The sequence below is a fragment of the Sceloporus occidentalis genome, unplaced genomic scaffold, assembly GCF_023333645.1.
Source record: "Sceloporus occidentalis isolate IW3139 unplaced genomic scaffold, rSceOcc1.0.p SCAF_1, whole genome shotgun sequence".
NCBI lineage: Eukaryota > Metazoa > Chordata > Lepidosauria > Squamata > Phrynosomatidae > Sceloporus > Sceloporus occidentalis.
The window spans coordinates 133,642,567-133,658,712 of record NW_028316981.1 but is presented as its reverse complement, the minus strand read 5'-3'; the positions used below and the strand labels follow the sequence as shown (position 1 = coordinate 133,658,712).

The window sequence follows — 16,146 nt, the reverse complement described above, 5'->3', positions numbered from 1 at the left end:
TCTCTCTCTCTCTAGCCCCGCCCTTCTCAGGATGCCGTCACGTGGCCCAACGGTAGCAGCAGCAGCAGCAGCAGGAGGAAGAAGAAGAAGAAGGGCCCCAGCGCGAGCCGTCTCCGGTCGTGCGCATGCGCCGCGGGTGGCCTCTCCTTCTTCCCCGCTGTACGAGGGAAGCCGGGCTGGGAAGCGTCGCGCGGATGGTGGCTGCTGGTGTTGCTGGTAAAAGGCGTCATTGGAGGAGGAGGGGGGATGTGGGTGAGGGAGGGAGCGAGGAGAAGGAGGGAGGTCGAGGCGACGTGGCCGCTTTCAGTGGCCTTTCTGTCCTCCTCCTCCTCCTCCTCTCCAGGGATGCTCCTAGGCAAGTAATGGATCAAGGCTTAGGATTCTGGGTTCGAATCCCCCCTCGGCCATGAAACCCACTGGTTGACCTTGGGCAGTAAGTCACACTCTCTCAGCCTCCTCGGGGGAAGGCAGTGGCAACCTCCCCCCTGAACTAATCTTGACAAGGCGGTATATAAATACATTTAGTACTATTATTATTATTATTATTAGGGGCGCCAGAAGCTGTCGTTGTGTGGTTTGAGCGTTGGAGGAGGTCACTGGGAGGCAATAGCAATGCAGCAATAGCAAGTACATTTCTATACCACTCATCAGTGGTGCACTTAAGCACTCCCAAAGTGGTTTACAAAGTGTACGCTAATTGCCCCAACAAGCTGGGTACTCATTTTAGAAACCTATGGAAGGATGCCAGGCCGAGTGGACCCAGAGCCCCTGGCTGGTATTGAACCCACAACCTTGTGGTTTGTGAGTGTGTGGCTGCAGCCCAGGCATTTAACCACTGCGCCACCAGGCCAGGGTTCGAATCCGAGCTCAGCCATGTAAACCAACTGGGTGATCTTGGGCGAGCCACACTCTCTCATCCTCAGAGGACAGCAGTGGCCTACCCTCTGATGTAACTCCTGTGATAGGGCCTTAGGGTTGCCATAAATCATGAAGGACTTGAAGGCACACAACAACAACTCCTCCTCAGGGGAAGGCAAAGGCAAACCTCCTCTGAACAAATCTTTCCAAGAAAACCCCATGATAGGTTCACCTGAGAGTCACCATAAGTCAGAAACAACTTCAAGGCACACAATAACAACAGCAACAACAAGTCAGGTGTGGACTGTGGTCTGTTTTGACTCCTCAGGGATGTATGTGAGAGGAATAGGTCCAAAGCCATGTTGGTACACATGAAGGAAAACAAGACTGAAGTACCATAGATATTGAGAAATGATTGAGACTTGAGCTTTCCATCTCATCTTGTGGAAAGTTGAGTGACTGCAGATCTAGCTTGAACTGCACCTTTTTGGTCTGCAAAGGGATCTTCCAGCATCTTTAAGACCAACTGAAAGAGAGAAGTTGGTAGCATAAACTTTTGTAGACTAGAGCCTGATTCGTCAGATGCATTTGGCTCAAGTCTACAAAAAGCTCATCCTACCAACTTCTCTTTCAGACAGACAGATGGAAACAAATTCTTAGAGGATTACACCCATGTAAGCCTACCTAGCCTAGCCAGAAGACTGTATTTGATATCCCTTACTTCTGCCTTTGCACTCATTGCCAACCCCTGAGAGCCACACATCGCCTGTAAGATTGCTTTCAAGGGGCCTGAAAATAAAAATACAGCACAGATAGTATATTACAACATTTAAAAACTTTAAAAAGCTGAAACTCCTCTTACTCTCCTACTCAGAATATCACAAAACCTTCTGAAAGTTCCTCTTGCTGGGATGTTTTGCATGATTGAAAAGTAGGGGAGATGTAGATGTGAAATGCTTAAGAATTTGGAGTTTGCTCAAATAAGCATCACATGTTTTTAATATCTTGCGCTGAAATCTTTAATTCTAAGATATGCTGATAAACTATCCTGTGTTCCGCACATTGTGTGCTCAGTGCACCTGTTGTAAATGGTCTCTGTTGTAAAGTAGAAAACATAATAATAATATTATAATAATAATGTCTCAGGATCAAGTTAGGGAACAACAACAGATTAAAATGCAACACCCAACATAGGTAAAACCTCATAAACCAGCAACATAGCATTCATTTAAAAGAACAGAAGATCAATATAGATGTTAAAAAACCAGTCCATACTTTAAAATTCATAATGTAAAAATAAACTGGATAGGCCTGCTGGAAGAGACTAGTCTTTAATGCTGTTTTAAACTGAGATAGCATATTCAGCTATCAAATCTATTCCGGCAGGTCATTCCACATGTAGGGGTGGCTGAAGAAAAAGTTCTCTGGATGACAGTTGCCATCTTTACTCCTGTCTAAGTGGAGTAAATGTTCCCCATAGGAGTTGTGTGTATGGAGGGAGTTACGGGGAGAAGGACATCCCATAGGTAACCTGGACCCAAGCCATGTATGGCTTTAAAGGTCCATTTTGTACTTTGCATTCAGACTTATTGGCAGCTTGTGGAGTGATTTTAATATCAGTGTAATATGATCACTCCTAGATGTACCCATCACTATTCTGGCTGCCTAACTGAAGTTTCTGAACTTGGTACAGAGGAAGCCCAATTTACACCACAAGTAGCAATTTAAAACATACTCAAAGCTGAAACTCCTCTTACTTTCATTCTCAGAATATCACAAAACTTTCTGAAAGTTTCCCTTGCTAGGAAATTTTGCATGATTGAACGTAGGGAAGATGCAGCATTATGAAATGCTCAAGAATCTGGAATGTGCTGGAATAAGCATCACATATTGTAAAGAGGCCTGCCTGTATCCTGTGCAGGCTGGACATATTTAACAGACTGCATTTTAAAAAGTAAAATTTATGCTGCTTATAAATGGCCTCTTGAATTTGAAATTTGAAGCAGTTTGGCTAAAGGTTTTCTACATTTTGTTGTGATGTTGAGGAAAATTTAAGGACAGATAGATAGATAGATAGATAGATAGGGATGGTTTCTGGGGAGGCATGCAGACATGAGTAGGAATTAAGGGAAGGAGTGTTTTCTACAGTAAATAGCTGCATTTATTTTACCTCAAGGAGAAAGGTGGACTTGTGAATAGTTGCCAATAAAAAGTAATGGCCTGGCAATCAGTGATTTGTGTATTTAAGCACATGGAGTACTTTTCCTGTTAACTGTACTTTTCCTCTAGCATTGAGATTTATGTTTTTTTCTTTAGATCAACAGACTTGGTTATGCCTTAAACAGGAATTCTAGTCCTGGTCTCTCCCTCCCTCCCCCCCCCACACCTACCCATCTTTATTGGCCACATAAGCATTTTAGTTCATGTCTCGGCTTAGTGGTTACTGCCAATTCTGACGATTGGAAGGTTGGCAGTTGAGGTCCAGCTTCAGCCAACCTAGCAGCTCGAATGCATAAATAGGTACCACTTTGGTGGGAAGGTAACAGCATTCAGTGCAGTCATGCTGGCACTGAATCATGACCACTTAGAAAGTACTTTGAGTTAACAGCTTTTCTTTTCTATGCAAAAGGGGACAATAAGGTACAAAAGTTACGTGGTTTCTGAAGTTGTATGTTGTGAATAACATGTCTGCTCAGAAATAAGACTTAATTTACTTCAGTGGGAGTTACTCCCAGATAATTGTGATAGGATTGCAGACTAAGGGATTATGCAGATGGGGGAAACCACCCTGATGGTTGCAGGGCTGCAGTGACCAGATGTCGTGGTCCCGAAGCCGGCCACTGCTGTAGTTCCAAATGGACTGCTAGCAGGAGTGGCTTTTTGCTGGTTCTTTTGTGACCAGGTTTGGACCACCTTAAGTGCAACTTCTGGGCGGTTGAGGTGTCTGCGTTTTTTGAATGCCATACCCCCAAAGTGCTTGGAAGGCTCTTCATTTTGCCCATCTGTTTAGGGCCTAAGTGATGCTGTGTTTGGGCATAGATCCCACCTAAGTGACACACTAATTTTTTAGACATGACCTTGTATTCTTATTTTATGCCACCTAAATCACCTGAGCTCTACAGTGTACTCAGTTCTCAATTTCTAAATGCAAGTGCCACAAAATGCACCCTCTGAGGAGTGTTCCTATGCATGTTTTCAGAGAACCTGGAACAGGAGTCTTCTGCTCTTCAGAGCTTTTGAAACTCATTCCCTCCCCAAGAGTGAAAGAGATAAAGGGTACTTCTTCTCTTGCCCCATGTTTTCTTTTGCTATGCTGTATAGGCCTGGAGAGATGCCATCCTCAAATCTAAGTATTTTAGTGTCAAGGTGGCACATAGTTATGGAAATACATCTCTCCATTCTTAACCCTCCCCCAGTCATAGAATACTTACTATCAGTTGTCTGAATGCAGAAGTGATTTTGCCACATTTTGACACAAATGTTCTGTGTCTCCAGCTGCTATTGGCTGCAGGCCGGATTGATAGCCTCACAAACTGCCTGACCTCTAGGTTCTTCAGAACCTTGTTTCCATCCCTGCCTCAGTCACTCTCATTAAGTTCAAATGTGGTCACTGTTCTGTTTTCCAAGTCAGGAACTTCTATTTTAATTTTAAATGTATTTATTACTCAACTACTGAGGGTCCCAGGGGCTAGATTAGCCTCCACAGCAAGGAGGTCATATACCATCATCGCCCCGACCCTCTGGAATACGCTGCCCACAGAGCTCCGCTCGGCCACCTCCCTGGCCCAGTTCAGAAAGGAACTAAAAACCTTCCTGTTCCGATTAGCATTCCCTGACAGTTCCAGCTAGTCTTCCCCCCCCTGACAGCAATGGTAGCTGGTTGATGGGGTTTAGTATTGGTTTTAACAGTTTTATTGTATTGAATGTTGATGGATGTATTTGTATTGTTTTAACTTGTTGTGCACCGCCCTGATCATAGGAAGGGCGGTATATAAATAAAAAATTTATTTATTTATTTATTTATTATTTTATTCATTTATTTGTTTCATTTCTTTGCAAAGTAGTGATCATATATGCAGAATCCATTATTGGTTTTTGTTTGACCTTGCTTTTCTTCCATATTTGAAGGCACCAACCTACTTGAGTTTGCTGTTAAAGGGTACAATTTATGATTCTTCCAAGCACAAACCTTGGACATTTTTTACTGTTCATACTTCTATTAACTTTTGGAAATTTTATCTTTGTCATCATTCATTTATTCATTTAATGAATTTCCCCCCTGTTCTTCAAGTAAAAAAAAAGTACCAGATTGGCTTACAAGAATCAGTAATGGAACAATTCCTGCCTTTAGCATTTGCTGAGACAAGACAGAAGGGATTGGGAAGGGAAAGTGTGATGCTGGTACCTTTTTCGGTTGCTCTGATGGATGGCACTATATCTATTCTGGACCCAAGTGTACTCAAGTTTGCACTGCATCTTTCCTCTGTGTTGACATTTTCTTTGTTGGCTTTTATTTCTCTTCTTTTTACCCTTCCACTATTTCTTTTCTTATTTTTGGTTTCTGTTCATGCATTCATTCATTTCATGTGGCACATTTATACCTTGCTCTTCTGTCACAAAGGCTCTCCTTACAAATGGTTAATTAAACTGGTTTAATCTGCTTCTTTCTTCCCTTTGGGGCAAGATAGTTACACAGAAGTTATAGACTGTTGTTATAGACTGAGTCTTGACTAGGTAGTTTGCTTTTCTTTAGCACTCTGTTCTGAGGCACATCCAAATAACAATGCATATTATTACAGTCAGCCTTCCAGCTGGAGTTCTGGGTTAGTTTTCTTGTGCACAAAGAGCCGAATGAAAATTTGCCTCATCTCGTCAATGAGATATAAATATAAAGAACACATGGGTTACAGGTTTTGGACTCTGCATGCCCTATTTATTTATCAGAATACATCTTTACTTTCTTTCGAAATAAATACATTTAATTACAGCAGCATCCAAAAGTCACAAACCAGTGATACCTTTATTGGGACAACCAAAATACACATTATACATATTGCAAGCTTTTGAAGCTCACCTGGCTTCTTCATCAGGCAAAGGTGGTGATAATGATACAGGAGAGAGAGAAAAGGAAGATGTTGGTCTTAACCCTCCATTCGGCCAAGGTTGTAGTTTTAGCCGTCAGTTTAGATGGTATGGAAGGGTATTGATGCAGAATGAGCCCCTCCTCCTGACCATGTGGTTGCTGGGAAATTCAGTTCAGGAAATAAACTTTAAATTCCATATTTTAATTGTTATAGTAATCAGTTAGCATGTGTGTTTCTTCAAGGAATTATACATTGCAAAGTTGATAACATCTCCAAATTGCCCATTTTTTCAAAATTCTACTTGAGCAACCACTGTGTACTTACTTACACAGTAACAGGGAGAAGTTTAGTTTTGGTTGGTGGGTGGATTGATATGTGTGAAAGATCGCTAGGTCAGTAATGAGAACTGTGTTAGCCTGCCACAGGAGTGAAGAACTTTGGGTTGTAATGCAAATACTTTCTGAGGGGAGTGAGTATCTGTTTACCTTCCAGGGAAGGCTAACAGCAACACTATACAGCTAGACTTATCCCAGTGTATGATGATGATCAACATTAATGTCTTGTATTAAAACTGCTGATCAGTAAACAGTTTGTATTTTTCTTACAGGTTAGTGGTGGCTGGATCCAAAGGGACTGACTTCTTTAACCCTAGCTATTCCATCTCCTCAAACATGGCTGGAGGCATCACTGATACAGGGGAGCTGTACTCTCCTTATGTGAGTATTTAGCATTTCTATCTGTTCTTGTTGCAGTTTTGTTTTTGACTAGAGGTTGGAAAATTGCTCTCTTATGCAAGGCAGTTTTACTGCTGCTTCCTGATTTCCAAAATGAACATGTTTTATTCCTAAATTACTGTCCTGATCTCTTTACACTTGTGTTAAAATGTGTCTGGGGAAAAGCACTGCACATTTGTTTGCACTGTTCACTGACATATGCTTTAAAGCCTCCTAGAGTTAATGTCTCTTGTCACCGAAAAAAAACAAACTGTGTTAATGTTTATATACTTTGCCATTCTGTGGAATAGTTAGTGTATGCCTGAAGTACATCATTTCACTAAAGCTACATTACTGAACAATGTTGTTTCCAAGGGCAATAACATGATACATGATGATATCTTAGAATAGCAATTGGGAAGAAAAGTCCAAAGATCAGAATGACTTAAGCAGTGGATAGAGGCATTAAATAGAATCATAGAGTTGAATGAGACTACGAGGGGCATCCAGTCCAACCCCCTGCAATACAGGAAAACACACTCAAAGCATCCCCAACAGATGGCCATCCAGCCTCTGTTTAAAGACCTCCAAGGAAGGAGACTCCTCCACACTCCAATGGAGTGTGTTCCATTGTCTAACAGCTCTTACTGTCAAGACGTTCCTCCTAATGTTGAGGTGGAATATTTTTTCCTGGAGCTTGCATCCATTGTTCTGTGTTCTTGTCTCTGGAGCAGCAGAAAACAAGCTTGCTCAATGCAACACCCCTTCAAATGTCATATCACCCCTTAACCATCTCTTCTCCAGGCTAAATATACCCAGCTCCCTAAGAAGTTAGGTGCAGAACTGAGGCACAGAAAAGAAGGATTTCCATTGATTCGCCTAATCATATTTCATAAACCAACTTTTCTACATTTTTGCAGATTGATTAACAATAACTAATAGTTTAACCAAAATTCTTCCATTTAGAAAGGTTTTCCTATCTAGTCATCAAAGCCTATAATCAAATTATTTCTGGTTCTGTTTTTAACATAATTTATGAAAGGTTGCCATGTTTTCAAATATGTCCTTTTAGTAGATTGGTTAATTTGTCTGATGTGGCCAGATCCCATAATTTTTCTACACACTCCTTGATATACGGGATATCCTTCTGTCTCCAATATTTAGCATACAGTATGTTTGCTACTGTATTCATATAACAAAATAATACACTATGTTCTTTTTTTAATCTGCTTGCTAAACTCCACTATATTTAAAACAGTTCCGGTCTAAGTCCAGCTTCTGATTCTAAAATCTTATTTATCCATTTCCCTATTTTTTGCCAGTTTTTTTTTGTTTGTTTTTTGCTTTTTCACATCCCCACCACTGATGATAAAAAGAACCAATAGTTTTTTTTTTAACATTTCCAACACTTAATACTTATATTTTAATATATTTTCACCAGTCTCCCCAATGCGAGGTACCATCTGTATGTCATTTTAAAATACGTCTACTTCAAATCATTACAGGAAGTAAATTTTAGTCCTTCCTGATTAGGAACAAAGGTACAATGAAAGAGTCTTTAACTCTGAGAAACTGAAATATTGGTTTTGGCATATGCCCTATTTTATATTGGCTTGTATCTGATTTACTTTTTATTAGCTATGTATAAGAAAAGCTGAGCAGCCGACGGCTGAAGAGGAAGGGGGCATCCCAGCACCCCTTCCCTCGACAGGAGAGACCAAGCAGCCGATAGCTGAGGAGGAAGGGAAGTGAGACATGGGAGTGCCAATACACTTGATAGTTCTGCTGAGAAATTTATACTCAAGACAAGAGGCCACTTGTCTTGAGGTCAGAACAGAACATGGAGAAATGGAACGATTCTCATTTGGCAAAGGAGTCAGGCAAGGCTGCATATTATCACTATACTTGTTCAACTTGCACCCAGAAAATATCATACGAAAAGCAGGGCTAGACTCAGAATAAGATGGAGTAAAGATAGAAGGAAAGAACACCCACTATCTAAGATATGGAGATGACACAATATTAATACCAGAAAATATCAATGACTAGGAGTAATTGCTAAGGAAGGACAAGGAAGAAAGTGCAAAGGCAGGCCTGCTGCTGAACAAAACAAAAATAATGACCATGGAGGACCTATATAAATTTGAATTAGACAATGAAGAAATTGAAATAGTCAAATATTTCTTATACCTGGGATCAAATATTATTCAGAATGGAGATAGCAGTCAAGATATAAGAAGAAGACTAGAAATAAGAAGGGCAGCCATGAAGGAGGTAGAGGAGATCCTAAAGAGTAAAGATATACAGCTGAGCACCAGAGTTAGAATCATCAAAGCCGTAGTACAGTATTCCCAATCATTATGTATGGATGTGAGAGCTGGACTGTGAAAAAAGTAGATAAAAAGGAAAATCAACTCATTTGAGATGCGGTGTTGGAAAAGATGTTGAGGATACGGTGGACAGCCAAAAAGACAAATATTAGGTCCTTGAGTGAATCAGGCCAGAAATACCTGTGTGGAGGCCAAGGTGATTAAAGTGATGATGTTGTGCTTTGGCCACATCATGAGGAGACGTGACTCACTGGAAGAGACAATAATGCTGGGAAACGTTGAGGGTAGATGAAAGAGAGGCAGACTGCATACCAGATGGATAGACTTAATTGGGCCAGACATAGGCATGAGTCTGCAGGAAGTGAGCAGAGCAGTGGAGGACAGGGAGACTTGGAGATGTCTCATCCACAGGGTCGCCATGAGTTGAAGTCGATTCGAGGGCAACTAACAACAACGAGAAGCTTTTTGTGTTTTCCCACAATGCCATCTACAAGAATAGTTAGAATAACAGTACTTTAGAAAGCTGTGTCTCCAGCTCTGATTTTCAGAGACAATAGCCTTTCTGTGTAGAAGCAACATATTCATCATTGTACAGTACAAGTCTTTTCCTATATGACATAAGATCAGCTTCAAGACAGCAAGATCTACTATTTGGTATAGAATAAATGTATTACAAAAGGATACAAATCTGAATCATTCTACACAGCTTTGTTGAATTTCCCATTCCTTGCCACATGGCAGTAGCTTTTTTTTTTTTAAGGTTGAGAGTTTCATTTGAGAAGCAGTAGGAAAATATTTGCACAATCAATTCAGAGGTTTTGGGTACATGTTTACAGCACATTAGAATTGATATAATCTTTGATGCAGGGCCACTGCAGTGCATGCTGTGAAGTTGTGGGGTTTTTTTCCCTTTTAAATTGGGTGGCTCTGTTCTTTTTCCTTGGTTAGAAACATTGTGATAATCTGGTCCTGTTACCTGAAGTCTTGCAACAAATGTTTTAAATATCAGGATTACACACTTAAATAAAAACTACAGGAAACTGGATGGTTTTGGAAGCAGTACAAAAAAGAGATGAGAACTACAAGTGCTCAATTTACAGCATATAAAGTGTGTTTCTGGCATACCAGTATACTGTTTTCTTTAATATATAACCCATCATGCCTCTCTGACAAAGCTGTTTTCATGAGTAGTGGTTTTCTGATTGCAAGTGAATTTTGAGAAGACGTTAATCAGATAGTGATACTTTCTGGTACACTTAGTCCATGGAAGATTGATTTCAATCTTCTTCGAGAAAACTTAGACTCCCAAAATGTTATTACCAAGCATCTTCTAAACTAAAAATTATAGTATTACAGGAAACTCCAGCCTATTGAGCTCTTCTTGATAGTAATAGCTGTACTTGTCTCATTTTTAGAGGACCTAAAATATATATGTATCCGTTTCTGAAATAAACCATTTCCCTGTAATCTCTGCCCTTTTAATCAGACACAAAGAAAACCTCCAAGGTCTGAAAGGCTTTATGTGCAGAATCAATTCAGGTTGTGAGTTCTGGTCAGATGATGGTGTGTATAGGGAATGACATTTCTGGCAAAATTCTTTTTTAAAACAGTTGTTGTTAAAACTGGCATTCAGTGCTTTCATCCTCTGGGAAATCAGGGGGGAAATGAGGAACAGTGTTTTAAAAGGGTTTCTGTGGGTGTTTTGCATGATAATACTTCTGTCAAAAATATTTACTTAATCTCCTATATATGTTCCCTGTTCTTGGTTTCTCATGGCATTATTTCTAGACTGAAGAAATAGTTTGTATGGCAATGGGAATAGAGTTATGTGATTGTTTTCTGTTATGAGTTTCCCAAAGCCTTTACTAAACCTGTAGCAGTGATTCCCCCCCCCCCCCTTTCCCCCTAACTTTCTCCGCTTTTCTGCAGTTCAGGTCTCATGCATACGATGTGTTAGCTAAAAGAAATGTTTTTTAAATGCTGTCATCTTGGTATCATTGGAATGTGATTCCTATTTTGTCAAACCACTGATCTATTTAGCTCTGTATTGTTTGCAAAAGAGTGGGGAAACTGGCTTGAACTCTTATTAGCTTGAACAGGCATGACCAATGGATGAGAATGATGTTTTGAACCAACAACATCTGGAAGACTGTAAATTACCACTTCCTGGTCTATACTGACTGAGTAGCTCTTCAGAAGACTTTCCAAGCACTATCAGCGTGTTCCCACTGTGAAATAGAGCGAATTGCCGATCGGTTTAAATGACTGTCGTTCCCATTTGAAACTGGTTCCTGTCACAATGTGATCAATTCCTGTCGTGAGAAAGCGAGGCAAAGGCAAAAAACGCAATTTTTCCAGAGAGTAGTTTCTATGTGGTTCTTTTCAGAAGAATTGATTCTGAAGCGAGTTCAGTAAGTGGGAGTGACAGCTCAGAAATCCATCTTTCTGGAGGGGAGGGACTAATGGCAGAGAGGTGTTTACCGTCCCTCCTCAATTTTTGGCAGATCCACCATTTCACCCCTCTCAGTGCTGTCTTTGTACTTGTGCCAGTGCATTTTTTAAAAAGTAAAATTGATATAATATTTGATTGATTGATTGATTGTTCAATCAATTGATTGATGAATTGATTGACTGACTGATTGATTGATTGATTGATCGATCAATCGAATATTCTATCAATTTTACTTTTTAAAAAACCCATTGTTCCCCCCTTCATGCTCCTACCTTGTTCCCCAGATTCTCCCTCCTTTTCTTGTTTTCTTCCTTCTGGCTCCTTCGCCCTCCGTTCCCCAGTTTCCTCCTTCTTTGCCCAGTTTCTTCCTTCTCCCTCCAGTCCCTGGTTTCTTCCTTCTGTCCCTGGCTGGCTCATTCTCTCTCCATTCCCCGGTTTCTTCCTTCTGTCCCCCAGCTTCCTCCTCCCCCCTCCATTCCCTGGTTTCCTCCTTCTGTCCCCAACTGGCTCCTTCTCTCTCCATTCCCAGCTTCCTTCTAACCCAGACCCGATTTGAAGCAGTGCAACTAGTGGGGACAACAAGCATGCAACAGCCACAAAAAAAGTGATTACACTGGGGTAAGAAAAAGATCCACTCCCATAGTGGGAATGAGGGACCTTTTGGAATCGATTTACAACATGGAACGAGGGCGAATTGGGAATTGGTTTAAATTGCAAGTGGGAAGGAGCCCTATGTAGAGATGCTAGGGAATGACTCTGGGGATTTTCTGATTGCTTTTTATTTCTTATCTTCCTCTCCCCATGGACCAAGGTGGGGAACAACAGCAAATTAACATACAAATTAACGTATCACACGTAACATCTGTTAAAAACCACATCCGTTAACAGCACACATCAGTTTAAAAGAACAAATAAAACCGGTACTGTACACATTAAAACAATAAACTCACAATTTAAAAATCATCTGGATAGGCCTGCTGGATGAGAATGGTTTTAATATTTTAAATTCAGATAATGTATTCAGCTATTGAACCTCTTCTGGCTGCCTAGGGGTGGCTGAAGGATAAGTCTTCTTAGCGACAGCTGCCATCCTAGTTCTGGTAAAAGTAAAAAAAAAACCAGAGGATCTGGGTGTATGGGACAGATTACACAGGAGGAGGCAATCCAGTAGGTAGCCTGGACTCAAACCATGTAGGGCTTTAAATGTACAGTGTACCCTTGCCTTACGCGGGGGATCCGTTCTGGATCCCCGCACCACGTAAGGCAAATAGCGCGTATGCTCGAGGCCCATTGGATAGAATCGGGCTCGTGTATGATGCGCAGCGCGTGCACCACAGGTGCACGCGCTATTCATTTCTCGTTGTGCAGCTTTCAGCATAAGCTGAAAGCCTCATAAGAGGCACCCGCGTATGACGCAGGTGCACTGTAATAACCAACACTTTATATCTTGCCTGGAAACAAACTGGCAGCTTGTGGGGTGATTTTAATATTAGTATGTTATGCTTACTCCTAGGTGTACCAGTAACCAATCTGGTTGCTTTATTTTGAAGTAACTGAAGTTTCCAAACTTGGTTCAGAGGTAACCCAATGTACAGGACATTGTAAAAGTCCAGCCTTAAGGTTACCAGTGCATGCACTACCATCTTTATGTCCTCCCTTGGGGTTACAAGTTACTACATTTCCTCTTACACACATTCTTCGTGCTACTTTGAGTAGTCAAATTTTGTAGAAATCTCTGAGTTAAGTGGGCACTGCATTGTTACAGTCATGAGAATTGTTTTGCTGCATAGGGAACCAGCTTTGGATATAAGTGATAAAGCATGCAGCAATATGAATACTAGTTGTTGTTAGGTGCCTTTCAAGTAGTTTCTGACATATGGCAACCCTAAGATGACCGTTATCACAGGATATTCTTGGCAAGATTTCTACAGAGGAGGTTTGTGTTTGCCTTCCTTTGAGGCTGAGAAAGTATGACTTGCCCAAGGTCACCCAGTTAGCTTCCATGGCTGACTGGGGACTTGAAACCTGGTCTCCAGAATTATAGTCTAACACTTAAACCACTATACCATGCTGGCTCTCCACTAATAATACTAATAGTAATATTAATACTAAAAAAATGGTGAGCATGATGAAAACAGAACTTCTTATGGTGGTTCCTTTTTATATGTGTGAAATCATCTACTGTACTAGTTTGTTGCCAAAGGAAATAGCAAATAGTTTCTGTTAAAACTACTGTTGAAGTCTTTAATGGGAGAAATGTTAACATGCCATTTAAACCAAAGAACCAAGGGAGGAAATAATACAGAATAGCTTTTTTCATTGCCTGATGTCAGTGTTGGCAAACTTTTCAGAGTTGTTTTTTCATATTAATATGATTCCTTTAGTGTCCAGATAAAAGGGAACTGCCATCAACCTCCTTGTTATATAAGGATGGCAGTGAAATTACTTATTGCAGCTTATGGTTTGTCAAGTGAGCAAACCACATTCATTGTACAACTAATTCCTGTCATAGGGCAGGCTTAGTCATTGATAAAGTTCACATGAAGTATAGAGCTCACATGATGTGCAGGATACAGTTTATCACCTTTAATCAGCCAAATTGGTCTTTCTATTCAAGGTTTGTGTGTAGGATAAGAATGTATTGATTTAATCTGTATCCTGCTTCACCCTGAAGGTTTGAGGTGGAAAACAAAAGTCCTGGTTTGGAAATGGAAAGGCAACAAACGGTTTCTCTGTGCCTGGGTCTCCCTCTCCCCAGTGTGAATTTTCTCAACTGTATAGCTAACTAAACAGTAGTTCAAAGTTTGGAAAACTTTGGCCCTCCCAACTCACACAACTCCATTACCATTGGTCATGTTGAGTAGGACTCATAGACCAAAATATCTGTGGAAACATAGGTTTCTCAACCTGCTGAAGTCAGTGACACTGTCCTAATGTAACTTGAGCTAATAGGTATTTGTTTACTAATCTTCTGAAACCTCACAGCTTCTTAGTTTAGATTTTGAGTGTAGCACTTGCTACCTTTTGCTCATTGTGGATTAGCAGTCCCTGAAATGGGATTGGGTGTGCGCTGAATGTTGAAGGGGCATTTTGTTTTAGCTCCTTCTCAGTGAGCTATACCAGTGGGCTTTTCTCAGAACTGGCAGTGATGTTATGGGAACTGAAATTTACTTTCAGGTGATTTCAGGACAAATTCTAGTTGCAGGGTGCCCTTCAACAGTGCTAGAAGTCTAAATCTTGCCTTCCCAGAGTACTTCTTCAACATAAAAAAAGTTTTTTTCCAGACAGATTTTTTTCTGAAATTGGTCTGTTAGGCTGAAGTGGAATCCAGCAATCCTAAGGGCTATACAGTTCCAACACTAATGCATTAAATCCCTAGGTTTTTAACACAGTGTCTATAATTGCAGGTCGGTCTGGTGTACATGTTCAATCTGATAGTTGGGACAGGAGCTTTAACTATGCCGAAGGCCTTTGCTACAGCTGGTTGGCTTGTCAGCCTAATCCTAATAATGTTCCTAGCATTTATGAGGTAAGAGTCTGCTTCACATCCTTTTAACAATTGGTTAAGAACTTGTGTTAGTAAAAGTAAAGTTGGTGGTCAAGTAATACAGTTCTTATAGCACTGTTGTGATTTCATTGTTTTAAGACATGTGTGCATATTCTATATGATACTCTTACCTGATTCATTTCCCTGTATGGGGATGGAAGTTGGGGTTGGGTTAATCTGCACCTTCGTTCCTACCCATTTGACATACCAGTTCTTGTATCCAATGCCATCAGAGGATGACACATAGCTATAATGGACAAATGAAGTATCTCTCTGTGTGTGTATGTTTACACGAATTTGCACACACAGAGATTTTAGCATGAGTAGGTCTATTGCACATAGTATTCCAGATCAGTTGTTAAATTCATAATATGGGTCTGTACCTATTGGTGGTTATATGTATACACTTTTTCTGTATATTTTTTCCTTATATAAACTCCAGATGTGTGTAGTGAGATACATTGTAATCCTCAATGGTCTGTGCATTGTAGACAACATGGATTAGGGAGTGTGGGCCATACATTTGCCCAATGCAGATAGGAGACCCACAGATAGATAATATTCACAAGGAGGGTTGGTTTCAAATGCACCCTACTTCTGAGAATCTTTTATTTTTACAGCCCAAAAACTTTGGTGCAACATAGGTGAGCAAAACACAAGCGTCCTCCAAATACTTAGTGCACCACCTATACATCTAGCCGACTTTTAATGAAAGTATCAGCACCTGGAACTTTCTACACTAATTGTTTTTATGACCATTCCACTGGAAAGGTATTGCTTTTGGTGATGGAGAGCAGCCTAATACCCTTTCTTCCTGGGTCAAGAATACTTTATAGTTACTGTTATAAATTACTTGTCATCTCTAGAAAGTAAAACATTACAGAAATTTTGGTTCTTTTGGATTAAGAACATAAGTCGTTATCATGTCTCTTTATAAATTGTTTCCGAGGCCTTGTAAAAGACATAATTTCAAAAACTTGAAGCCTGCCTGCAGAATTCCCTACCTTGTACTTTGATTTCTCTTCTTGTTCATTTTCTGATGGTGCTGGGATATGTGTAGGATTGCAATTACATGTTTTCTGCCAGCCTTGAAATGTTTCCCACAGGTGCCAAGTGGCTTGAGAATTGTTACAGTGATACTTCCATTCTTCATTTTTGTGCT

At 40.5% G+C, this 16,146-nt stretch overlaps 1 protein-coding gene across 2 annotated transcripts in view; it reads left to right on the top strand.

The window, feature by feature from the left end:
* Positions 1 to 144: 144 nt before the first annotated feature.
* SLC38A12 (solute carrier family 38 member 12) overlaps positions 145 to 16,146 on the top strand; it is a 102,210-nt gene continuing 86,208 nt past the window's right edge. For both annotated transcript variants that reach the window (XM_089536804.1, XM_089536796.1), the window contains exons 1-3: positions 145 to 216; positions 6,550 to 6,658; positions 14,845 to 14,966. In XM_089536804.1, the coding sequence (XP_089392930.1) occupies positions 6,614 to 6,658; positions 14,845 to 14,966 (167 nt within the window). In that variant the 5' untranslated portion in view covers positions 145 to 216; positions 6,550 to 6,613. The remainder of the gene's footprint in view (positions 217 to 6,549; positions 6,659 to 14,844; positions 14,967 to 16,146) is intronic.